This window comes from Macrobrachium nipponense, chromosome 41, assembly GCF_015104395.2.
Source record: "Macrobrachium nipponense isolate FS-2020 chromosome 41, ASM1510439v2, whole genome shotgun sequence".
NCBI classification, from domain to species: domain Eukaryota; kingdom Metazoa; phylum Arthropoda; class Malacostraca; order Decapoda; family Palaemonidae; genus Macrobrachium; species Macrobrachium nipponense.
In genome coordinates this window covers 35,243,724-35,271,070 of record NC_061102.1, presented here as the reverse complement: position 1 = coordinate 35,271,070, position 27,347 = coordinate 35,243,724, and the positions used below count along the sequence as shown (strand labels likewise).

The 27,347-nt window shown below is 37.2% G+C and overlaps 1 protein-coding gene across 1 annotated transcript; it reads right to left on the bottom strand.

Moving 5' to 3' along the window:
- Positions 1-1,139: 1,139 nt before the first annotated feature.
- Positions 1,140-17,659, bottom strand: LOC135212822 (metalloreductase STEAP4-like). Its single transcript, XM_064246593.1, has 10 exons — positions 17,424-17,659; positions 10,331-10,504; positions 9,692-9,809; positions 7,221-7,426; positions 6,442-6,572; positions 5,281-5,408; positions 3,863-4,031; positions 2,667-2,872; positions 2,095-2,257; positions 1,140-1,171 (listed from the first exon to the last, which is right to left on the bottom strand). Exons 1-10 carry the CDS (start codon positions 17,657-17,659, stop codon positions 1,140-1,142), a joined length of 1,563 nt encoding a protein of 520 aa, XP_064102663.1.
- Positions 17,660-27,347: the final 9,688 nt, after the last annotated feature.

Below are 27,347 nucleotides of genomic sequence, written 5' to 3'. Positions count from 1 at the left end.
GGTAGTTTTTTTACTTTATAAACATTTCCATTGTGAACCACACTAATCCTTCTGGCACTCGTCTCTTCCTCAGACACCAATATATCAAGCCAAATAAAACAGAAATTGAGTTAAAAGCCACAACAGTGTATAGGGTACTCTATTTTTCCAAAATACAAAAAGGATGTCCTAGTGTTCATAATCCAAACACAAAGAAGTTTGAATTCTCGGTTTACCGAAAGCCCACTAATGTAGAATTATGTTAATTTTTATTCGTAAAAATGTCATTGTTAACATGGTTGTTGGGGCTCTTAATGTTTGTGACTCACAGTACTTAGGAGATGAAATTTCCCATATTCGAAATAGCTTTGTCTAAGGATAAGAAAAAGTTTGACAACACCTCGCACAAGCAGACTGATCACAGCAAGAGATACATAACGCTTCTATTCATGAGAGTTTAAAATCGACCGGCCAGTAGTACAGGGAATGTTAAAGTAGCTTTCACGTATGAAAATCCAATCAAATCCAAATTCAGTAAGAATAATAGCCGCAGAATTGGTAGCGTTAGTAACGAATATGGACATAAAGGAGTATGTTCTACAAAATTCAAGCTCTGTCAGTTATTTTATTTTGGGGAGACAGGTAGGGGTAAGAACATTACATTACAGGAATATATAAAAGCGGTTAGGGACTTCGCTCCAAACAGCGCTACTGCTAAACATTGTTTGGAGAATAGTCACATCATGGATTGGGAGGGAGCTAAAACTATATATAGAAGATGTCAAGTAGGCCATAGAAGAGTAGAAGAGAGGCCTTTGATAAATATGTGTAACACATTATTTGGCAATAAAGCCTTTACGCAGGAGGACAGACATACAGACAGGTTAGTCCTTCACTCTAAAAATGCTTGTCATCTCTCCCTCAAAGGTTGTCGAAGAAATTTAAGAGTAAGTGAAATGTGACTGGCGTGTACCGTAGAGTTTTATACTTTTGAACAAAACTATTAGCTCATTTTCTGCTTCGTGACTATATAATAATTATAGGGGGGAGGGACGGTAGCGTCATTGGTCAAACACCAACATCAGTCTTCTAAGGAGGAAATGAAAATCCGTCCTAGGATGAAAAATCCCTTCGTGCATTTCCTTAAGCATTTCGTATTTCTAAGCTTTCAGAAAATGCTTGTTCAAAAATACTGAAAATAAGAGATTACATAGAGATATCACTATAGAGTGCAAAAAATATAACACAAATAAATTTGTTGTCATTTTCAACAGAAATTTATTTCACGCATACAAAGACTTCACGCATACAAAGACTTCACGCATACAAAGACTTCACGCATACAAAGACTTCACGCATACAAAGACTTCACGCATACAAAGACTTCACAAAGTTAGGTAGTACAGCTTTTATGTTGAGCGAATTCAGAATGGGGGATAATATAATCTTACACAGCAACCAGTGCTCGTATTCTACAATTGTTTGATCTGCATCCCTTTCACCAAACTTTGGCTATGACTGGCCTCGCTGGTTGTCTGTCGCTGTAAATATGCTGGTTGTGGATGTCCGATCTGTCAAAGAGATTCACTCGCCATTACTGGTGCTTAACAAAAAACATTCATTCATTGTTTCCGCTACTGAAAAGGAGATTCTTGTGCGCTTGGCATGAATCAAGAGGACAAAAACTAGTAAGAAAGAGAATTACAAATATCCTTTATTCATCCTTCATCTGTTTCCAGACCACCTTTCAACACTTCCTTTTGTGCTCTTGGATCAGTTTGAAGACTAAAAACTAAATTGAAAATTCTTCATTTTTGACATCTGTTGCTTTCTTACAAAATCTTGTTACAATTATCGTTTTAATTAAGGTGTCTTATTATATGCAACCCAGCTTATTGAAGATTATTCTCAAGGCCTAGAAAGTTCAGGAAAATATTGCAGTTATTCCTAATTTTCTCTATTCACGTTGCAAGAAATTTAGATTATTCGTGCTAACTACTGCAAATAGCTTCTTTTTTTTTTGCAAACGAAATGAAGTAGACGCCAACTATTCTTATATTTTGGAGGAATTGTATCTAATAAAAAAAATGAAATGTAAAATAAAAGGCCACGTACTTCTGCGTTTCTCCGAGATTTGAGTAGTTTCAGGAAGAACGTTGATCACCCTTCTATTCTTCCTGTCGTGTCCTCGCCTTATTTTCTGCAAAGCGTTGTCTACACATGGCAACAGAAGAAACAACTTCAACAAAATTGTGAGAAGCGGGAAAATCAACGCGTACTGAAAATAAAGGAAATAGAATGAGAAATTGACAATTTATTGAAGAGCAGTGTCTAATAATATTGCATCTCTTCCCTGTGTGATCACCAGATGAGATCTTTATCAAAATGAGGCGAATATTCGCGCTTAGTATCAAAGGTTATTGGAACTGGAATAGGCCAAAGGCCAAACGATGGGACATATGAAGTTATCCAGTGCTTAAGATAACTATGAAACAATTTTTAGAAGATGGAAGAAAGAGGATATGAGCGGGGTTATGTCTAATGAAAGAGGTTGCAGATAGGGGCCGAAGGGACGCTGCAAAGAACTTTGGGTAACGCCAACAGCGCACAGCGTGAAGTGCACTGATGGGACTAAAGGTTAAGCAGTGCAAACAGATGTTTAAACTATAAAGTTCTTATTGGGTTACCTGAGCTCCGGAGGGCAAGGAGCACACTTGGTAGTCCTTGAGGGAGAAGCCCCACCCCAGGAGACCGTCGTGAATGGTGCCCGTGAGCAGGGCCATCCAACCCAACTTGCTCTGGATGAAGGTGAATTCTCGCCAGGTCAGTGTAGCGCCCACCGACGGAAGTGACGTCACGCCCAGTAGGCAAGTTATAAACATTGACAGGGTGCCTTCAGAAGAGAAGCTTTTATGTCGTTCCTCCTGTCATACAAAATCTAATTCCTGTGAGACTAAGTGAACTTATTCCCCTTCCTTCAAACATTTTAAAGAAAACAGCTGCCATTTTGAATAATGATTGTCATCGTCAAATTTAAACGGATCAAACTATGATCAAGTATGATATCTGTGAAGCACAAGTTCTGAGTGAAGTCGATAATGATTTGTATACATCTAGTTAGGAAATTTGTTACAAAATGATTTTGGCGTAAAAATTAATTTTGGTAGAAAAGACTTTCTCCTTTCCATTGTATTAGATTCATACACTCTATGTTATCATGTAGGTCTACAGAGAGAATCAATATAAACGATGTAAGACTTTACCAAGCTAAATTGAGATTGTTCAGATAACATGTGTGACACATTATTTATAATTACTAAACCTCACTGGTATGACAGGATTCAGGATTATCATAAATATTTGATGTCATTATGCCAACAATTAATTAAGAGTAAGGGTCTACATAAACTTAATATACCTTTCAATAAATAATTGACTCCAACATACCAAGAATAGGAGCCTTCGCGATCTCCCGTGCAACTTGTCAACCACCATCTTCCCTCCCTCCTCATCTGGTGCCCAAACCATCTCGACCTTGAAGGGTCAAAGAGGACCCAAGAGTCAAGACTAAAAGATGGTTTGGGCACTGCCTTCAAGGGGAGAGGGTAGAGAGAGACTATGCAGTCGAGGAGACGTCGGAGACAAAGGAATAGATGAAGGAAGGACATAGGATAGAAACACCTGAAAAAGTTACCTTAAAAACAGCGACCCGACTCATAATTAACCTGAGAAGAAGAGGAAGAAGAATTCGGAATTTGATGATCTTGGTCTTACCTCTAAAAACTAATCATGCCCTTCAGATAATCGTGTGGAATCCTTTCCAGAATTGTCTTTTAATCACCTAAAAGTTTAGAATATGTCATAAACAAGTTTTTCTCCTCACCAAATGTGAGGAAAAGTTCTCCCTGAAGAGTCATGGCCGAATTCAGGACGGTGACATTTCGCGTGACGTAAGACGTTTCGTTGTGCTTGACCTTAGCCGAGATGATGGTCGGAGGTTCCCACATGAGAGGGTCATAGCGCCCTGACCACACAGCGAGTCCAAGGCAGGTCTTCGGAAAGGCGTTGAGGGGAAAGAGGATGGGAAATTTCATTTACTGCGTCTTGTGGTAAAATGTTATTCGCTTTATACTAAATGTTACAGATAGATTTCCTACCAGGAGGCCTAATATATTAATTAAAAGTTTTAAATAAGCTTGATTATGAACTTAAAATACGGATCCAGCATATGTGAATCTCTGGAGGCGACAGGAAAGCTATCAGTAAAACCTTATTATAGGCACATACAGGCATAAGTTTATTCATTTCCTTTTATCATGATCTACCTGTAAATTTAATGCTTCGTGAATTCTGAAAAGATGGAATTCAAATGAATTCCGAACATAACAGAGACACATGTAGCCATGAATTCCTAACGCTGTCAAAGTTCATGAGTTATTTATTGAGCCTGAAAATAAAACAACGCTTAAGTAACAATGGTGTAAGATGACCACTCAAAAACCTATAACACTACCTGAGAACTCTTAAATCCGTATTCAAAAAGAAAAGCCATTAAGAGCGAATCGGAAAACAAGTCAGCCACTATTCCAGTGTTTAAACTCTACTAAATGCCGTCACGTGATGTGGGACCCTTACTGACATAGTCAAGGAAAGTGGTAATAGAAAAGTGATAATAAAGATTCAGAATAACGGACATTCCAAGCAGCATATCAGTACCACATTCCGCACGAGGTCCTATGAATCAACGTAAGATACAGTAAAACTTTAATGAACGAGAACTGCAAGGTCAGTGACATCGATTGTAGAGCACGCAATGAATATACGTGGAAACGTACCCTTGCACAAAACAAAGGCTTTTCTCTGAATGAGTCACGGCAGAAATCGACTGAATAAAGGTTTGTAGTGTATTGTCAATTATGCAGAAAGGCTGAGTGAAGTCACCTGGTGTTTGACTATCGTGGTATATGCAAAGCTAGGTAGATGGAGTAAATACTCAGTTACTATGGTGTTAACTTTTGTTGTTTACTTAGTAAAGATATCTTGATTTAAAAGACGAAAGAACAGAAAAAGCTTGGATTTTTGGTGCATCAATTGACTGACAAAGAATTAGGAAGTGAGGACAGAATATTTCATAATAACTAGTTTCTTTGTAAGAGATCTCTTAGCTGTAATAATCGACAAGGAACCGGTTGTTAATACGTCCAACGCTTTACATTGTGGAACAATCAACTGAAATTTATGTGACTTCCTATGATTTGATTTTGTGTCTTATACCTAAGCTCTATAGAGACGTTAACTTACATGAATAGCAGCTAATGCTAGCATAAGTAGTCCGAGTTGTTTTCTCATCTTTAGCCATGTGTCTAACCATTTGGGGAAGCGCCTATATTTTGTGCCCCAAAAAAGTTGGAGGTAAGCAGCAAACACCCCTGTGGAGATGAGGAAACAGGTAATCTTGAAGCTCATATTAGATCGGTATCTCTGGCTTGTTTACGAATTAAAAGTCACTCATAATTAGAATTCAGAGAATCGCCTAATATTTTTCCAACGAAACTTTTCAAGCCAGAGATTAGGATGTTTAGATGCATCAATTGATGATGCACAGTGATGAAATGCACTTTCCTGGGGAAGACTCTTAATTCTTATGTGATGTATTCCTGGAACAAGAAATAAAAAACTTTCTACGGATTTTTAAATTTAAGCTTCTACTTAAACGCAAAGTTTCTGATCTTTAGTTGTAGAGTGTTTTCATCGTTTGTCGAGAAATATATCAAATCAGGATGTCCTAGGACGATGGGGATACGAACAAAATACAACCTTATGGTGAAAATAAATGTTAGAAAGAAATTATATTATTAAAAGGTTATACATACATCAGGGGCAAACTATTTGCTACCAAATGAAAAACCAATGCCCGTAATTGATGATGTCCTGAAACGACTTAAGACTTAAAACAACTTATCTTTAATACATTTAGAAATCAGAGGACAAAGTAGAGAAATGACCTTTGTCTTATTCTGCTGGAAGAATGGCTTTTCTGGGCTAAAGAATACGGACAACTGAAACTAAAAATGATGCCTTCCAGAATGGACATCTCATATCTCATAAAAATATTACTTAAAGCCATCCGAAAGGCAGTGTTACACACCTTAAAGTGCCTTTCTGTCAAACGCTCTTAAAAGATGAATATGTAAATACATCTAAGATAAAATACAATTTTAGCTTCTCAAATCCCAAATGTTGCTGGATACGAATTCCACTAAAAACATTGTCGGATTTTGGAAATGAAATAAAAAATTCCCATCCTTCTTCACCAACATTCGAACCAAGGTCGCTATATTAAAGGGTCTAGCACCTTATCACGGATGGAATTCATTGCATGTTGGTCCTTATATCTACAGACACTGGGTGGAAGTGACCGATTTATTTAATCTTCGAACGTGCTAACCGAGCGCTACTGACCAGGGAGATAGCAGAGCGTCAGAGTCCACAGAGCCGTGATGGCAGTGGAGCGGTTGAAGTTAATAAGGGCGAGATGCTTGAAGGTAACAGAAGCCCAGGGTTCATTTCTTACGCTGCCGCACACTTGGTACCTAGGAGAGGAAATTAACGAAGAAACGCGGCTTAAAAGGGCACGAATCACAGTCGTGTCTACACTGCAATATCGATGAGGCCACTTAGTGACAATTTCCATTCTACTGGACACGTCTGTACGAAAGACTATAGTAGATTCACATCAACCGTGCATTTGATGTCTAGACCAGTCCCTTACGACGCTCCTGATTGGCTGTTGATAAGCCATTCACAGGGCTGAAAACTCTCAGTCTCTATCGAGAGTTCACATGGGTAGGTTCTATGTTCCAGCTCTCCTGGGGGATACTTTTGAAAGACGTATCCCTCAGGAGAGATGGAACATAGATCCTACCCATGTGAACTCTCGAGAGAGACAGAGTTTCCAGCCCTGTGAATGGCTTATCAACAGCCAATCAGGAGCGTCGTAAGGGACTGCTCTAGACATCAAATGCACGGTTAATGTGAATCTACTATAGTGACGAAATTAGCAATACATTATAACCACATGCGAGTAGATAACAATATTACAACAGGACAACCTTAACAAAAAATAACAATAATAGTAAATATGAAGCAACAATTACGTCAAAGGACAGTCCTTTAATAGGATACTTAACCCAAAGAGAATCTCTCGAAAGGAATCTTACTCTATTTAAAAGGGGTCTTACTTGAACAGCAAGACGAGGTACTGAAGACTCCAAAGAATCGCAACCACGGTCACCGGTACCCTCCAGGAGGGCATCAGCTGCAGAGGAATGGCCTCTATCTGCCGGGCATTGACCAATCCACAACGATCCACCGCCGAATACCCCATCTCCCGGGCAAGGCACAGGATCCTCTGGCGCGCCGCTGCCCAGTCGGATGCAACCGGCACCTTACAGAAGGATAGTTTATCCTAGGTCATTTTCATATTCTTATTGGTAGATGCGTAATTGAGTTATGTGCGCATGGATATCCATGCATAGTCATCTCATGCTTACATACATAAATACATACATATATGCATATGTATGTGTGTATTTGCGCGCGCGCACTCACACACACACATATAATATACATACGTCGAGCTACAAATTTCCTTTAATATCTAATTCGCTCTACCTCGGAATTAATATATGCTAACGGAACGGGAATTTTTTTAGTCGACTAAAAAGTTCCCCTTTGGTTAACATATATGAGAATATATTAATTCCGAGGTAGAGCGAATTAGATATTAAAGGACATTCGTAGCTCGATGTATGTATATGAATCATGGTAATGTGATATGACTCACACACACACACATTATATAAATATATACTGTATACAAAGTATAACTGAATCACGAAAGATTGGAACGTGATAAATCCATAAATAACGGTATAAGCCACGAGAGAAAATAAACAACGGATTTTCCGCAAGATCTTTCGACGTTCAACGTCCTTTACTTAACAGATGAACTGACTTACATGAGGAATTGACAATACAAGAAAGGTCGTATAACTGACAGATAGGGATTATAAAGAGATTAGTACCTAGAATCCGACACACCTGGAAGATGAGTAACCTTCCCAAACAAGCATAAACATGGGTACAACTTAAAAAAAAGATTAAGTCAAATCTGCTCAGACACAAGGACAAGACAATTAAAGGATTATTATAGGTGACAGCTATTCAGAATTTTGGTAAACAAAAACATATTTACAATACATATTCACAATACATACTAAACATACATATACAACAAAGATATCTCTAAGGCAACTAATTTTTATTTAAGTCTGTAATTATATCTTTGAGGTCATTCTTAAACATGTTACAAATACAAAGGTCTAAATAAAACAGGCCACGACTAATATTGAAATTACAATGAGAAGTAAGTTGTATTAAAGCAGATTCTAAAAGATTTCGTGATAAGACATCTTTTGACCTTGCAATTACTGAACTACCAATCCAATTTATTCGGTGGTTGTTTTCACTTAAATGAATGAATATTGCATTAGATGTTTGCCCAGTTTTTACAGAATATTTATGCTGGTTTAATCTTACTTTTAAGCCCTTGCTCGACTGTCCGAGATAAAATGAGAGACAGTCCATACATGGAATTTTATATATATATATATAATATATATATAAATATCTTATATCTATATATATATATATATATATATATATATATATATATATATATGTATGTATGTGTGTGTGTGTCTGAAGAAAAATTGATCAGTGCTTGTTCAGACATGTGGAACTCAATATTTACTAAAGTTTGCTACATATTCAAGGATGTTATGCGCACCGGTTTTAGAATGTTGATCAAAGTCTACGAATGCAAAATTAGCCCTCCTACATGCATACAGAAGGCTCACCAGGAAACCACCCCCCTCCCCCTTATCCGTGAAATTATGATCAAAAGCTCTGGAAGTAGAGGAAAAGATCGAACGGGAGGTATTAATTCATATTCTGGACATTATTCTACAGATGAGCTTCTACAAGAACTTATCTGAACAGACAGCCCAAATATTAAGAACACCCTAAGGACCATTGCATTTAGGTTTTGGTCTGCAACAACTATTAAATTTACAAGAATTATTCTACGGCAAAAGGTCTTCCCCAAGAGAGTTTGGTGGCAGTTCATCTCCGAAGTTCTTGAGATTTCCTGTTGACTGACAGATGACAGGCAAACAGCCGATACCTAAGTGACGGCGTAACTTAGTTTTCAAGGAATTAAACATGAAAGACCAACAATCTAATCCCACTTTATAGACCATGTCCGAGGAAACACTAAAATAGAAGGATTGTTTGTTTTTATGGTGCTTTTACGTTGCATGGAACCAGTGGTTATTCAGCAACGGGACCAACGGCTTTACGTGACTTCTGAACCACGTCGAGAGTGAACTTCTATCACCAGAAATGCACATACATATCTGACCCTTCAGTGGAATGCCCGAAAATCGAACTCACGACCACCGAGGTGGCAGGCCAAGACCATATCGATCACGCCACAGAGACGCTTAAAATAGAAGAAGGCATAGTGGTACTTAGCACTGAAGGAAGTGATAGTCCACCTCTTGAAGTTTCAGAAGGCAATATATTATATTCAGTTTAAAAGAAGTAAGATAAACTTGACGTAGAAGGAAACACAGTCACAACGACTTACTTGTTTGGCAGACTGTTGGACATTGTTCTCGAGGGCGTAGGCTGAGAGGACATTAAAAGCTTTGACCACGTAAGCTTCGGGAATCAGACTCTGCAGGGTTTCAGCATTACTTGGCTGGCTGGAAATAGATGTCACGAAATTTTGAACAATGAGCAATAAAAGGGAGATATAGGTCATATACGTGTATGAAGAACAACGACGGACATTGACAAATTTTGTGTTAATTTCTATATTCTAAGACTATTTATAACCGCAAAAGCCTCTCAGTGAAGTTTTTTTTTATTTCCGTCGTTAAAGAGGTGTCTTTTCGCTTTTTTTTTTTTTTTTAGCTGATAGGTAAGACGGGTGAAAGAAGAGTGAGAGCAGTTAGCTATATAGCTAACCATGGTAGGGAACAGTTTAGAAAGTTAAATATTAGTTAGAGTAATGTAAAGTGTGGTTTATCCACAATTTTATTTGGGTAAGGCTACAATTTTCTAACTAATATTAACATAATACAATAATGATTTTACATTATATTAACATGGTGAATTGTACAGATTACATATTTTGAATTTTATTCCTTAGAAGTATAATCATATTTAATACAGTTCCAGCTTCCTGCTCTGCAAATAGCAACCCCGATATGCTCTATCTGACCTTGGAGGCTGGGGTGCAGTGGAGTTAGCCACATCGACGACGATCTTGTCCCTGAGAAGGTGCAGCGGGAGTCTGGCGTAATGGTCGCTTCCCACTGCGACTATGACGATGTCAGCCGCTGCCGCCTCTTGCTGGGTTACGAGACGAGTGCCTGCTTTCTGAAGGATTAGCTCTCTGAGGGAAGGAAAGAAGAACATTGCTGGGAGGAAAGCATAGTGCAAAATTTCGCTCCCCTCTCTCTCTCTCTCTCGCGCACGCACACACACACACACATATATATATATATATAGTATATATATATATATATATATATATATATATATCTATATATTTAATAGATTATATATCTTATATATATATATGTATATACATATAATATAGATATATGTATATATATATATATAATATATATATATATAATGAATTTTTATCACATCACCTCGTTTCATATACATGCATTGCATTAAGCTACAAATGTCCTTTAATATCCAATTCGTTCTGCCTCGGAATTAATATATATTCATATATGTTAACCGAAGGGGAATTTTTTAGTTGGCCAAGTCGATAACATCACTGAAGTCTTGATTTCTTCTCTGTCCGCTGGGCACTGGTTCAAATCCACGAGAGGACGGAATTATTATCAACTAAAAAATTCCCCTTCGGTTAACATATATGGAAATGTATCAATTCCGATGTACAGCGAATTGGATATCAATCCTTTACCAATCTGTGAGGGACCAATAATGCCTTTGTATATCCACCCGGTTTTTGAGGTGTAAGAATAGCACCCCCGTAGGTCCTGTGTGTCGTAAAAGGCGACTAAAAGGACAGCTGCTGCCTTGCAGCCTTACTTTTTAGTAAAAGGCTAGGCCCACAGCCAATAACTGTGGAAACTACTGCCTTGCAGTCTTACTGTCCAGTAAAAGGCTAGGTCCACTGCCAATAACTGTGGAAACTACTGCCTTGCAGTCTTACTGTCCAGTAAAAGGCTAGGTCCACAGCCAATAACTGTGGAAACTACTGCCTTGCAGTCTTACTGTCCAGTAAAAGGCTAGGTCCACTGCCAATAACTGTGGAAACTACTGCCTTGCAGTCCTACTGTCCAGAAAAAGGCTAGGCCCACCGCCAATAACTGTGGAAACTACTGCCTTGCAGTCTTACTGTCCAAAAAAAGGCTAGGTCCACAGCCAATAACTGTGGAAACTACTGCCTTGCAGTCTTACTGTCCAGTAAAAGGCAAGGCCCACAGCCAATAACTGTGGTTGATGACAGCAAGAGCATGCGGTCGTAAAAACCCCTTTGCCAAATAATAAATCATGCTTGATGTTGCAAGGAAAGGTGCATCAGGCAGCCGACCCTAAAGTGTAGGGATAACGGTGGGGAAGAAGGTAATGCCTTTGTATATGATTACGCATTTAGCACACCTACAGTGTTTCTGCACATGGTGATCACCTTCCCAGACAAGCTGCTGCCCTCTACACACTGTTTAATGTACAGAACTGTAGACTACGAACCTCATTCGGATCTCCAAAATACTGATAAAATCTGATATGGGTAACCACAGAAAACTATTTACATTAAAATACATAGATTATCTGTAAAACGTGCGAGATAAGATTCTTGTTAAATTCTAGTAAATTTAAGTCAACTTGGATAAAATTCTGAATTTAATTCCGTTAAAATTCTAAAGTATTGTATATTTTCTATAATAAAAGATGAAAAAAAGTACCTGCGGGAGAAGTAAAACAGTCTTAGTTTATTCCCTGGTTTAGTTATATCCCCAAACTGTTGTTATTACACGCGGGGCTCCTCTTCCGACGATCTCTTTGCTACCTTCTTCATAAGAGCGCTAAAACTAGAGGTTTCGCCAGATAATATGATGACCCTGTGCCAAGAATCTCAACTAGCATAAAATGGAAAGAGGTCGTTAATGTTTGTTTGTATGGTGTTTTTACGTTGCATAGAACCAGCGGTTATTCAGCAACGGGAGGATCAACGGCTTTACGTGACTTCCGAACCACGTCGAGAGTGAACTTCTATCACCACAAATGCACATCTCTGACCCCTCAGTTGAATGCCCGAGAATTGAACTCGCGGCCAACGAGGTGGCAGCCCAAGACCATACCGATCACGCCACTGAGGCTTAAGAGATCGTTAAGCACAGATTTGGCTAAGAGAAGGGACATCCGCTAGCATAGAATTATAAGAAATTGTGATGAACAGGTTTGACTTTGAGGCTTATAAAAAGGAACTCGTTACATTTCCTTCGAAGGGAATATAATACTGCTCCTCCAGTGGCTGTATATTGATATGAGTAAGACATGTTCACGGCCTGGTACTGAGGTATTAATGAAGAAGGTGGTAATCCTTTGCACTATAAGAACGGGTTCTTTGAGCGGTAATAAGGCTAAGCCTGACTGTAAATGCGTTCTTAGTAGCCTTTGACTTATAATGAGAATCTCGTATGAAATCCGAAATGCATCTGCTCTAAAACCAGCGGTAGATCCATAATCAGTAAATGGGCTCTCATCTTGAGAAGGGCGGCGGATAGGCGTTGGTCACCTAAGGGTTGCTGTGCTGCGCCGATCTGTTGTACACGAACGGCTAGGGACGGCGTGAATCTGTCCAATAGGACCTTCTTCAGGCCTTCGCACTGGACGACGTCGTCTTTTGTCTCCAGCTACTTTTTGTCAGGCAGGGCGGCGAGAATGCAGAGATGCCAACCCCTCTAACCCTACGCCCCTTACAGGAGACGAGAAATGACCCAACATTCTGCGGCTATGATAATAAATAAATTTTAGATTATGTTTAAATGCAATATCATGAATATTAATGAGTATATTGATCTAAACTTACCTTCTTACAATTACCCTACACTTGAAAATATTGCCCTGCTGTCTAAGATTTTGCCCATTTACCCTAAGCATAGGTCAATTTCCCTACAGTTGGCAACACTGCGAGAACGTAGTCTGCCTTGGTCGACGAGGACCGTATGCCCTTGATTCTAAGTGTGACTTCGTCTTGAGGGAACCAAGTGCAGGCGTTAGTCGGTATGAAGGTCGGAAGCTTGACTTGGGGATTGATATCGGCAGAAGTAGAGGGTGATGTTCGTCGTCGGATGTCTCAGACATCTTTGCTGGGTGTTGGTGCGGCGAGTTCGCCACTTTAGCAGGAGTTATTGGAGACAAGAGGCATGATCTTGAAAGGATACTTTGTTAATGAACTACACCATTTTAGCAGGAGTTATTGGAGACAAGAGGCATGATCTTGAAAGGATACTTTGTTAATGAACTACACCACTTTAGCAGGAGTTATTCGAGACATTTTGAGACAAGAGGTGTGATCTTGAAAGGATACTTCCTTAATGAACTTCACAGGTATTTACATGAAGTGCTAGCCAATCAGTGGCCAAGAAACTTACACAGTAACTAAGGGACCAATAGTACAATCATTAGATATGAGCCTTTATAACTTCTATGCAGACGAAAATCAGGTGCGCCGTCCGTCGGCGCCACTCTGTTGACTTGATTCGTTGCTATGGGTACAGTCGTGAGAGCCATGGAATTTGGCAACGTGTAGCCGGAAGATGGCAACGTCCTGTCGCTTGTAGCATGAGAAACGCAGCATGAGAGTGTAATAAACTGCATATGTATAGTCCCCTTCCACCTCCGTCTAGAACTGTAACTCTTAGCAACGTCTCATGGGGAAAGTCACTAGTACAAGTGTCAACTAACGAATATATTGTATAAATAATACTCCAACTGATGATAAAGGTTTAACGTTGATTCACGAATTAAAAAAGTAAACTGACTTATGACAGGTGGTTGTTAAGAAATTTATTTAACGAAATCATTGAAAATCTATTCATCAAAAAATACATTGACTTTGATTTCTAATTCTTTCTAACCAATAGTAATTGTAAATATTGTATGTATATTTAATTTTGTAATATTTTGTAATACCCTACGTACTATGTAATGACTGATATTTTTTTTAATAAAAGATAAAAAAAATAAACATGGAACAAATTGCGCATTGTAGTCTGAAGAATGCAAAGAAGTACTGGACTATGTATGTTTTGCGATATAGATTGTTCAGATTGTCTCTTCTTCAATGATTTTCAAGAATCCCAGTTGTTTCCTCAAACTATGTTGCCTTGACAGATCTGTTATTAAGTAAGAGAAATATTGCATAACAAAAACACTGCCGTCGGCACCAATGTTTATTTCAATTAATGTGAGGGCGGAATTCGGTATATTTATTTTAGAGTGCTGTCAGCAATTTACGAAAAGAACTGCAGTATATACGTAATTTCGTATATATATATATATATATATATATATATATTATATATATATATATGTATGTACATACATACATACATATACGGTTATACATATGCATACATACACAAACATACACATATGTATATATATTATATATAAATATATACATACATACATATACGGTTATACATATGCATACATACACATGTATATATATATATATATATATATATATATATATATATATATATATATATATATATATATATATATATGTGTGTGTGTGTGTGTGTGTGTGTGTGTGTGAGTGTGTTTGTGTGTATGGATAAAAGTAAGGACTAAATTAATAGGCAGTACTGCAAACCAAACAACAACAAATTTCCTATGGTCCTATTGATTCTTGTTATGTAACTGTGATTAATGTGTTTTCGTTACATAAGACGATTACGAGAGACGATATTTGCAGATAATTACGTTCACACACCCACACACATTATATGAACATATATATATATATATATATATATATATATATATATATATATATATATATATATATATATATATGAAGAATTAGTAAGGACCTAAAATTTCTATGTATTGTAGTATCCTAATTCCATGTTGACTGTGGTCACCTTTAAGCAAACAAGTGTTTCGTAACGTACGTACGACGGATAACGGAAATACAAACGAAGTTGTGCCCTTTATTTATGGAAATCCATTTGAAGGTCAACACGCGCGCGCACACACACACACACACTCCCCCTCTCTCTCTCTCTCTCTCTCTATATATATATATATACACACACACACATATACGTATGTATATATATGTGTGGGTGTGTCCGTGTTTACCATCAAGCTGGCACCCATAAATAAAGGACATCGCTTATTTTCCATTTTGTTTATTTGTCGTACATTATAAAAGCACTTGATATGTTTATGGTAAGGTTTCAGTTATCCATAGGACTACCGTCAACATGGAAATAAATGCCATTTTGTATATGTAATGTGTGTATGAATTTATACTTACATGATACCCGGTGTATCAGGTATCGCTGTCACCAGCTGTTACCTTTTGCCGAAGCATTTGATATTTATCAACTGAGCAATAAATAGCTGTCGTTATTTTTTTTTTTTCTTTTCGAGAATCATTGTAAGAATACTACCACCGTAGGTCTTACGTGTCGTAAAAGGCGACTAAAAAGACAGCTACTGCCTTGCAGTCTGACTTTTTAGTAAAAGGCTAGGCCCCCCGCCAAAAACTGAAAACTGCTGCCTTGCAGCTTACTTTTTCAGTAAAAGGCTAGGCCCACTGCCGGTACCTGTGGACGCTGCTGCCTTGCAGTCTTACTTTTTCAGTAAAAGGCTAGGCCCACTGCCGGTACCTGTGGACACTGCTGAATTGCAATTGGACTCTTCAGTCAAAGCGAGGCCCACCACAAATAACTGTGGTTGATGAGAGCAAGAGCATGTTTTCGTAAAAACTCCTTTGCCAAACTATGCCTGATGTTGTAAGGAAGTTAGTGAAGGCACATCCCGACCCCATAAGGGATAACAGTGGGAAAGAAAAAGAGTATGGACTGACTTGGGTCAGTAAAAAGAGACATTACACAAGACAGGAAACATGCCTTTGTTAAAAGCAAATTTTGTTATGATAGGTGGCTATTAAAAAACCATTACAAAGAAAGAATAAAAAAGATTTTCACAAAAGAGTACATTAATTACTTTTTTGAGTAACCAGTATTGATTTTGTAAGTAATAGTACAATTATTACCTAGTTTTTAAAAAAATGATTTAAAGCCTAGTTAAAAAAAATCCATGATAAACTGTAAATATTGTAGGTATATATTTTTGTACTATTTTGTAACATCCTACTTATGTAAATATGTAATATTTTTCTAATAAAAAAAAGTCCACCTGCTTACCCATCTATTTCAAGTCATTCTTGCAATAGTGTTAGGCTAAAATATCACTCTTTGCTGAACTACCGCTTCACCTGATGTGAAATTCTGTTTTAATTTTCATTTTTAATGGTGTTAACATAATTCACAAGGAGCATCATTAGATTGTCACTGTTAATAGGTCGATAAAAAAAAAAGGCATGAAAATAAAACTTCTCTCGGCATCACATGTAGGACCTACAAACAGAAATTAACAAGAAACACCAAAATGTGTTAGTAATTTAAAAGAGAAAATCGCATCAAGAGGCCAAAGAGCGTGTCACAGCCAAGGCATGCATAATAAAGAAAGTACTGTGAGTTGTAGCCTTAAAGAATGGCAATGCTAGAAAAATATTCTTGAGTGCATTGTAAACTGGCAATCAATGTTGCGCATTATTGTAAGGAGAAATGTTATCAGTTTAATTCAGTCAGCTATTCAGAGAAAAGTTTGGAAGCCAGAAATGCACAATTGTAGAAGTAAACTGGAGTTGGGAAATATAGCAGAAGGTGCTGTGTGAAAAACGCAACATTGTTGGCATGCAATGTAGCGAATAGTTTAATAGAAGCTTGTCTGGAATCGCTGAAAAAAAATATGACCCAGAGAAAAGTTAACATACATGTCGTAGCTATGCAGTGTTGAGAAAGGTTTAAATTTGAGTTGATATGCATTGGTAAGAAACCTTTAAACGTGTTATCGTTGGCCAATGATAAGAAGAGAATGAAATGCATAGTGAATAGAGGCAATGGTGAGGAAAAAATGAATTGTGCACCGTACGCAATGTGAGAAATATCTAAAAGTGCAGTGTATACTGGTAATAACAGAGAAATATCTGACAGTGTCAATATTTAACCTGCAAAACTCACTGGATCTGAGTGTTTGCGGGATCACGCGAACCGACCAGAACGGAGTATCCACACTGAGCAATCTTCCCAGCTATAGCTCGGCCATAGTCGCCGCTGCCTAAGACGCCAATTGACTCTTTCTTCCTTCCCTCTCTCACTAAAGGCACTTCCTCCCCGCTGCTGTTGTCTTTAGAGGGTAGTTTCATATTCAAGTGGTTCATCTTCAGGCTGAGAGGAGAATATGGGTCAAAATCCATTTTTCAGAGGCTAGCCTTTGCCTTGTCTCAGGACACTTATCTCTTGCGCAATTAACCTTCCATCTCATTTCTCAGGACTGAACACCTGTGAGTTAACAACCTCTGTTTAGCATTCAGTGTCTAGTGGTGATAATAGTGCGTTAGTTTTATTGACAGGTTACTTGTATGCAATGTGGATGGGTAAAGTGAAAAAGGTGTCGTTGTCTGATTTGATAATGTATCAATAACGCGTAGCCCAGCATAACAGCATGTCAAATTTGTATTCCTTGGTGGTTATAGTGAAGTTCTGGAATCTATAACAGCCTCCAATTTATGTTTGAAATTCTTTATACGTGTCTACAAGATACATTCTTATTATAATTTTGAAGTGAATATCTTTGGAAACTGTAATAACTCAAAGTTTTTTTTTTAATAAAAAGGGTAAAAGCATGATATTTTTCAAATGCTCAATATTTTACACAAACCTTAAGAAGATGAAAAAAATTTTAAGGTAAATCAGCATTAATGACAATGTTAAAAATTCCTTTGATGTTCGAACTATTTTTTGGCTTAATATGGTGTTCCTACAACCAGTGTGAGTTTACCGTTACTATTGGATAATTTAGAGACCGCCGAGTCCAATTCTGAACTCTAGCAACGGCTTACTCCAATGATTTTTTCAATGAGAACTGAAAATAGGAGCAAGGAAGAACTGAAGTTTGATAGCAAGGTTGGAAGTGATTCCAAGGAACGCAGGAGAAGAAAAAGACAGAAAGCCGTTCACTATCGTCTAATTTTGACCTAATAATTAGTATATACAGATATATATGTATGTGTAATAGGTATGTATAGACTGTATATATATATATATATATATATATATATATATATATATATATATATATATATATGTGTGTGTGTGTGTGTGTGTGTGTATGTTTGCGTGTTTGTGCGTATGTAGTCATCACCTCTAACGCCAGGTAGTATGCAAGTTTGTTTGTTTGTATGGCGTTTTTACGTTGCAGGAAACCAGTGGTTATTCAGCAACGGGACCAACGGCTTTACGTGACTTCCGAACCACGTCGAGAGTGAACTTCTATCACCAGAAATACACATCTCTGACCCCTCAGTGGAATGCCCGAGAATCGAACTCGCGGTCAACTCAAGAGAACTGGACAATATAATGGCAAATGTGAAGTAATTTGTCTTCAGTCATTTTTTCCCAAGCAACTTCTTTCCTTCCTAATACTTGGTCGAAGAACAAAAGCATGTTTGCAATGCGCATGAACCGCAATCACGTGCAAATGCCTATTACCATATGTAAATACTTAATGAGAAATTCCTGAACGGAATGCTTAGATTTTCGTGAATAATGAATATAACTATTTTTATAGCTATTCGTGCTCAAAATATGAAATGACTTGTATGGATCAATAATACGAAGCTATTATCATGTTTGAATAACGTCCCCACAGAATGTGGAATAGATGAAAATAAGCAGAAGAGAAGTTTGGTACAGGACGGGTGAAATTAACAAACAATTCAGTGTAAATTTAAAAAAAAAGAACAGAAGCTAGAGTGGTAAGGCGTCTAAGAGTATCATGACAGGGTTCCCGTGACTCACCAGCATTGTGTAACGGATCTGGAGACGACACGTGAAAACCCACTGACACTAGCCCACAAGGCCGTGCTTCCTCACCAAAAGGTAGCAAGGAACTGTGTCACGCCAGTGGCTACAAATTTCTTTCCGTATCATGCTTGTCATCGCAGTGTTGAGTCCAACACCGATTGTTAACGCAGCTCTGATCGCCAGAAGCCTTCCGCTAAATGTTTGTTATCGCAACGAGAACATGAATTGACGTAAGCTAGATATCAGTCACTCCACGAATGAGCTACAGCATTAATAGATTATTAATCAATATCTCTGAACAAGCGCTTCAACGACCACGGTCAGTGATGGAATCGGTGTAAAAGCAGGTCTTTAAAAAGGAGGCTATAAAATAAGTTGAATATTCAAGATGACGAATAGATTAGAAATACTTCTAAACATAATTAGGACAGAATTATATGAGACAACTAACCACATACACATTATATATATATATATATATATATATATATATATATATATATATATATATATATATATATATACTCCTGATCACATTTTACAAGACATGTATGTAACTGTAATAATAACAATGCTTCATTTGGTTATGCATTTGGATCTTAGGCTTTGTAGTGACAAGTAATACATTTTATATATATATATAATATATATATATATATATATATATATATATATATATGTGTGTGTGTGTGTGTGTGTGTGTGTGTGTGTGTGATAATAATAATAATAATAATAATAATATGGTGTTCACTGGTGATAGTGAGCAAAATTACAATGGCTGAAGAAAGATAATATTGAAAGTTTCCCAGGGGAAGAAACTTAAGGATGATGATCGGTATAATTATGCCAATAATTAAGTCTAAGGTTTTGGTAATGTCAGATAGGCACTGAATAAAACGAAGCGATGGACGCTAGCCTCCTGTTTGCGGATTAGTCGCACCCGTAACAGTAAGGGAAAATAATTGCCGAGGTCTTCGACCAAAGATCAAACGTTTGTGTTACCATAATATGTGTAATGTGAAGTGTGACGCAAGTCTTCGTGGGAACTGGGGGCATGCTGCCACATATACACATTCTGTCATGAGAGATTGAGCCCAAAGAAAAAGAAGTGCCATTAGAAGGAGAACCGGATGCCTGAGTCTAAACCAAAAGAGAGGCGTGATTTCAAAGTGAGTGATAAACATGATTTTAACCAATGAACCATGAATCATAGAGGAAATCCTCACTGAACTGGAGACATAACAACATCCACCACAAGTATTGGCCAAGAAAGACTGTAACGAGATTTAAAGAGACGACAGCACCTATACTCTGTTTTTTCCCATCTGTCCATCCGCCTGTGGTGGTCGCGCATGGTAACACTGCGTCCCGAGCTTTAAATAGTTACGCTATGTCCAAGTTTTAGGTAAATAAAAGGATATCTGGGTGTACATTTGCTACTGAAAAGTGTTTTATTAATTTACTGTATGCGAATTACACCGTTAGTATTCGAAATAGGATATTATTTAAAGCCCGGGACGCAGTGTTACCATGCGCAAACACCACAGGCAGATGGACAGATGGAAAAAAACAGAGTATAGTACTGGACAGGCGATCTGTCTCTGATTCACTCTCGTCGTGACAGAATGACAGGAGAAAAGGAAACAGCCCGGATACGAATGAAGTCTAGAAAACCGGTTGGGGATCAAGGAAAGAAAAGAAAAGAAAACAAATTTATTTTCGGGGGTCGGAGATGATACCTGAACTACGCTTCTTAATCATTCACGTAGTGCTTCTTATTAACCAAAAGATACAGATTCTTCGATGATACATGTTTGCATTATATATTGGTAATTATTCATTCATTTATTAATAGACATTACTTACTTCGACATTTATTTTATAGTCGTTTGTTTCTTTTCGCAGTGTTCTCTTAAAAGCCATAATAATTTCAAGTTTTAATCAATCGCGTGATAATGTTCTTCAAAGAAATATGAAGCAATCATGATGTCCGGTAGCGGAAAACGAACCTCGTCGTGATTATGGTATCGCGGGTTCGTTTCCCGCCACCGGACATCATGATTTCATCACATTTCTTTGAAGCTGGATCTCGAGGCTTCGTAGCGACAAGAGTATCAAAAAAAGAGCAAAGAATTTGAAAATTTAAGAGGGCATTGTGCCTATTACAATTACATCTATTATATACAGTGGAATAACGGTGCCAATAATTTAAGCGAAGCAAGATCCGATAAAGAAAAAAATGCAGAAAGTTACCATGACTTTTTTTTAACAGTTCCAGATGCTGTTCAACTGAAATAAAACATTTTTTGAAAGAATAACGCAGTTAGTTTCTACATGCAAATATTATGCACTGTGATAAAGGCGCTGTCACACTAGCGAAATTTCCGTCGACTTTTTCTGAGTTTGTCGTCGACTTTCCAAAGAAGTCGACGTCATTCCGTACTCTGGTTGTCACACACGTTCTTCTTCATACCGTGGTTGTCGTCGTCAAAACGTAAACTAACCATCTGAGCTGTGACTCCCCGTTATTATGATAAAACAACTGTTTTATAACACAAAGCAATTAGTGGGTCGTGCTTGCATGTGTTTAATGATGCTGTGTAGAAATGAAATAAAAAAAAGTCTTTGGGTTCGGTCCTGGTTAAAAAGATGTGAACAGTTTTGTTTAAAAAAATAAGCTAGGTCTAGCCTAGATAGGCTATTCGTAACCTTTTTACACAACCACAGTCAGACTGTATTATAAATTAAGCTAGAGAAACACTGCAAAAGTTTTAAAGATTTTTGTTTATATTATTTGCTAATGCAAAAAAAAAAACAATGAGAGCAGACCTAGGCTATATAACAATCTGATATTCATGATATAGCATGCTTATCTGTATAAAGATCAGCAAGTTCAGGAAAGTTTTCCCTGAGTCGCATGGTGATCTCTTGGTAATTTTTTCATTTAAGACCCTTTTTCATAAAACTAAGATGCTTATGGTCCCATAAGCATAATTTATCCCTCATATCTTCGACCAAAACTGTTCTGGCAATCTTGTCCACGGTACCAAGAACTCCATCTTGCATCTGGTGACTTGAAATGCGCGCTCTCCGAGATATAAACAAACAATAAAGTCGACGGTAGCGATTGGTTGAATTCGATCGGTACCGTTTTTCAAAATTCGTGACAACGACACCAGAAAGTCGTCGTCAAAACATGAAAAGTCTACGTCAAAATCAAAAGTCAACGGAAACTTCGCTAGTGTGACAGCGCCTTAAGGATACCTTTGATTTACTTAAACTGAAAGAATATACTGTAGAATGGAAGGAAAACAAAGTAATATAGTTAAATATAATAATTTGTATTTCAATTTAGTTACTGTTCATTTGAAAAGGAACTGTAACCTTCTCCTGCGGTCACAGGATTTCAGCTGGGGGCGGTGGGGGGGGGAAGGAAACCGAAGTGCCCACCTTTGCCCCTACGTGCGGGCGCCCATGATTCAAACTGATTTACATACAAATTCATTTTATATATATATATATATATATAATATTATATATATATATATATATATATATATATATATATATCTATAAATATATATAGGTAAAAATACTGTGTCATATATAATTTTATATATCTCCAATAAAATTCTTCCAACTGATTTGACTTAGATCCAAAAAATCTGGTGGCAAACCGACAACGCCCAAACATCCCTTTCCGGAGGGAGGGTATTTCCCGACTATACTCTCATCAGTCCATCCGCCTGTGGTGGTCGCGCATGGTAACACTGCGTCCCGGGCTTCTGATAGTTACGCCATGTGTAAGTTTTAGGTTAATAAAAGGATATCCTGGTGTACATTTGCAACTGAGAAGTGTTTTAATAATTTACTGTATGCGAATGACACAGTTAATATTCGAAATAGAATATTATTTAAAGCCCGGGATGCAGTGTTACCATGCGCAAACACCACAGGCGGATGGACAGATGGAAAAAAACGAGTACAGTGTCTACTATCCCTGGTAAAAATATTAGGCTTGGAAGTTCACCAGAAAACTAAGTTGCAAATGATATCATAAGGTTACTTATGAATAATATCAATAATTAGAGGAGAGATTTATATTTAATACATGGCAGTAGAATACAGAATAATTACGGTTCCTTTTTAGAAAAATTAGATTTTTGAAAGATGAGAGCATTATTCTAATTACCATTTTTTCTGAAAAATGAATAGGTTATAAAAGTTTCTTATTGTAAATAATGTTCTTTTTATGTACAACTTTTACCATGAAAATCTACTCTTATGAATCTCATGGTTGTAAGTCTTTAATAATAATAAAAGAGAAAGCAAATGGGCGAGTATTTTTAGAAATAAAACACTGGCATGGTTATCCCTAAAGGATAATATTGCGTCCACTTACCATTAGAAATCATGACTTATTAGGAATGTTTTGGGGTTCAGATGGATGCGACTTATTTACCAAGGTAGTACAACAGGATATGACGAACGTTCGAAAAACGTTGCGTCATATATTCAGTATCAACTGTTAGTTCGATGAAAACGGAAATCCTTTTGACAATTTTCGTGACGAACCATGAAAGATAAAAAGAGTTTCTGCTCTCACGCCAAAAAAAAAAAAAACGCCCAAGATTAGAAACCAGTAGCACGGAATAAGTCAGTAAAGGATGCAGCTGCCCGCGAAGACTGATAACACCTCAGCCACAGGATACGTGTAGCATACGCACGAATGAAGCTGACGACAGTTTGCCTTTATCTCATGGAGGATATGATATCTGAGATGAAAATTTGAAGTTATATAACATATATTCATATGTTTGTATATATATGTATAAACATACATATATATATATATATATATATATATATATATATATATATATATATACCGCAAACACACACTCACACACACATATATATATATATATTATATATATATATATATATATACTATATATATATATATATGCAAAGTTATAAACACTGTATCCGTGCTCTAAAATATTATGTTGTAGAAAACCCACTACAATTTTTTCCCCAAATTTTAGTGGGCTTCCTACAACGTATATTTACGTTGATCGTAAATATACTGAAGAATCGTTCACTTTTTATTTCAGGTTGGGGAGACAATTCTAAGTAATAAAATAAGCGTCTCCAATTTAAAATGCTGCAGTCAAAAACTGAGTCCAAAAATGATGTGATAGGTGTGCTGCTGTTTGTAAACTGAACGCATAGCATCCAAAAATTCTCGTAAGAATGTAGTTCTGAAAGACTGTGCCCATGACACCGGCACCCACCGCCTTCCCATATCCAGTGCCAAGCTCAAGCTTCGAACAACGACTGCTAAACCCCTGAACGCCAGGGAGGGCGTCGGTAGGCAGCATTTCTCAGGCACAAAGGATGAAAGTGTACTTCGGAAAGCAGGCAGGAGTCAGCAGCTCGCCTACTCCGTGGGCGCCCCAAAAACAACGAAGACCAGTCATCAACTCTCCCTGTCATCCGTAAACTACTTTCAAATTCAAATTCAAATTTTAAAAAAATTATTGACGTAAAAAGGCGTCAAAAGGAGCTGTTAGTCTTGCTAGAAAGCCCACTCAAAAAACCATGAAGTTACAACTATACTTTTTTTTTTCATCTGTCCATCAGCCTGTGGTGGTCGCGCATGGTAATACTGCTTCCCTGGCTTTAAATAGTTACGCTATGTGTAAGTTTTAGGTAAATAAAAGATATCCTGGTGTACATTTGCAACTGAAAAGTGCTTTAATAATTTACTGTATGCGACTTGCACCGTTGATATTCGAAATAGGATATTATTTAGAGCCGGGGGGCGCATTGTTACCATGCGTAAACACCACGGGCGGATGGACAGATAGAAAAAAAACAGAGTATAGTTTTAACAAATGAAAACATTTTCTACATAAATAATTTCGAAATGACACAAAGTGAATCTACACAAACCTTATAAAACTATTTCACAAGATCAAAATTACACAATACTTAATCATAGCTATAATTTTCGTACAACAGACATTCTAGTAAGTCTTCAATTTCAGTAGAAAGACTTAACCAAATACATCACCGTTATAATTATTTTGAATGTTACAATAGCTACACGTTAACTACTGTCGTGAACTATACAAACCAGCCCATGTTTATTTACGATTATGCTTATCACCAATTAAACAATTTTATTTCTAAACTTAGCAATAACATAAGACCCCCTTTACATTTGGACAAATTTTAGTCCTTAAAAAATGTAACAACTCCATTACCATTAATACACCAAAAAGTGCCGGAATATAAAAGTAATATAGGTAGTAGTAATCAACAACAATAATTTCTCCACTGAAAATACATGTATATAATTAACAATTGTGAATGATCATACCACAGGGCCTAAGAACGAATTAACTAAGATGCAACAGTACGCAATATAAAAACGAAAATTAGAAATTGTTGGATGAAAATGAAAAGTCCTATTAATGAATATTTCTGGACAGTGAATCTGCACTTACATTACTTTTAATGTTCCACTGTGAAATTAAACTATTGTGAAATTATGCCCCAATTAGCTAGACGTCCATTATTACCACCAAACTTCAAACACTGAAGAGGACGGTCAGCCAACACCTTTAAAGGAATACCACTCAAAGTTGCATCTACTTCAAAATGCTTTAAAGGTAATGATACAAGGGCCAAAATTCCCTTTTCCATATCACCATAGTTACGCCAACTCCTATCCTGTGACATCATGTTCACATCCTCGAGAAGTGATTGCATAGTATGGATAAAAACGTACTGGTCAGATGACTCTCCAGACCTTCGCCTTAGCAAAACATCAAACCCACCTAATATTCGTTTGAAAGCTGACATCTCCTGTACTGTTAAACATGCAGTCTTCGATCAATCCCCGCACAATGACATCCAGTGTTCCGTTGTGCGTGATGGAACTTACCAGCCGAAGACGTCAGTGACAAAGAAGCTCAACTCGTGTTGTGATTCTCAACTTCTCAAGATTAGTTCGAGGGAGGAAAGGCTCAGGTAAAGTCGTCCTGGCTTGGCAGAGCAAAGCCAGCACATATTGCAGCATTGTCAGAAGCGGCATCTTCATGTTAACATACAGTATGGCAACAACAGCAAAGAAAAGTAAAAGAAGAATGTCGGTTAAAAGTAAGAGGTTCCAATAATGGTACTAAGAATTTTTAACCAATATTCCTTAAAGAATTCAGACGAAATATAATCATTTATTTTATGTCAAGACTCAGACCTATACAGACGGCGTCCCTGCCATTTTGTTAAAGAAAGTAGTTAATTCTATCACAAAGCCGCTCGGAATATTATTAAGACAAAGTGTAGATACAGGTAAGATTGATGATGACCATAAATTAGCATATATTACTCCTACTTTCAAAAGTGGATCAAGATTAGAGGCAAGTAATTATAGGCCTGTGAGTCTGACATTACATATTATGAAAGTGTATGAAAGAGTAATGAAGAAAAATATATTGAAACATTTAGTGAAAAATAATTTGTTTAACATAGGACAACATGGTTTTGTACCCGGAAAAAGTACACAAACCCAACTGTTAGTCCATCGTGAGAACATATACAAAAATATGATAAACGAAAGATACAGATGGTTTACCTAGACTTTCCAAAAGCTTTTGACAAGTTAGACCATAATATATTAGCGAAGAAAATTAGAAAACATAATATTGTGGACAAAGTAGGAGATGGATAAAAGAATTTTTGCAAAACAGAAAACAGATAGTGATTGCAAAAGATGAGAAATCGGATGAAGCTAAGGTAACATCCGGTGTGCCACAGGTACGGTGTTAGCTGCATTGCTGTTTGTTATTATGATTGCAGACATAGACAGTAATGTTAAGGACTCGGTAGTAAAAAGTTCGTCGACGACACAAGAATAAGTAGGGAAATTATTTGTGAGGAAGATAGGAACTCGCTACAAAGAGACCTAAATAAAATATATGAATGGGCAGTGGTAAATAGGATGTTATTTAAATTATGGAAATAAAGAAGGAATGCTATATGCATATAGGGGACCTAATAACGAGACAT

Coding starts and splice junctions, on each gene's coding strand:
- LOC135212822 (XM_064246593.1), bottom strand. CDS start 17,659: ATGGATTTTGACCCATATTCTCCTCTCAGCCTGAAGATGAACCACTTG. Junction 10,505..17,423: donor CCCGCAAACACTCAGATCCA/GTGAGTTTTGCA, acceptor TCCTTCCCTCAG/AGAGCTAATCCTTCAGAAAG. Junction 4,032..5,280: donor TAGCATTAGCTGCTATTCAT/GTAAGTTAACGT, acceptor GCCTTTCCGAAG/ACCTGCCTTGGACTCGCTGT.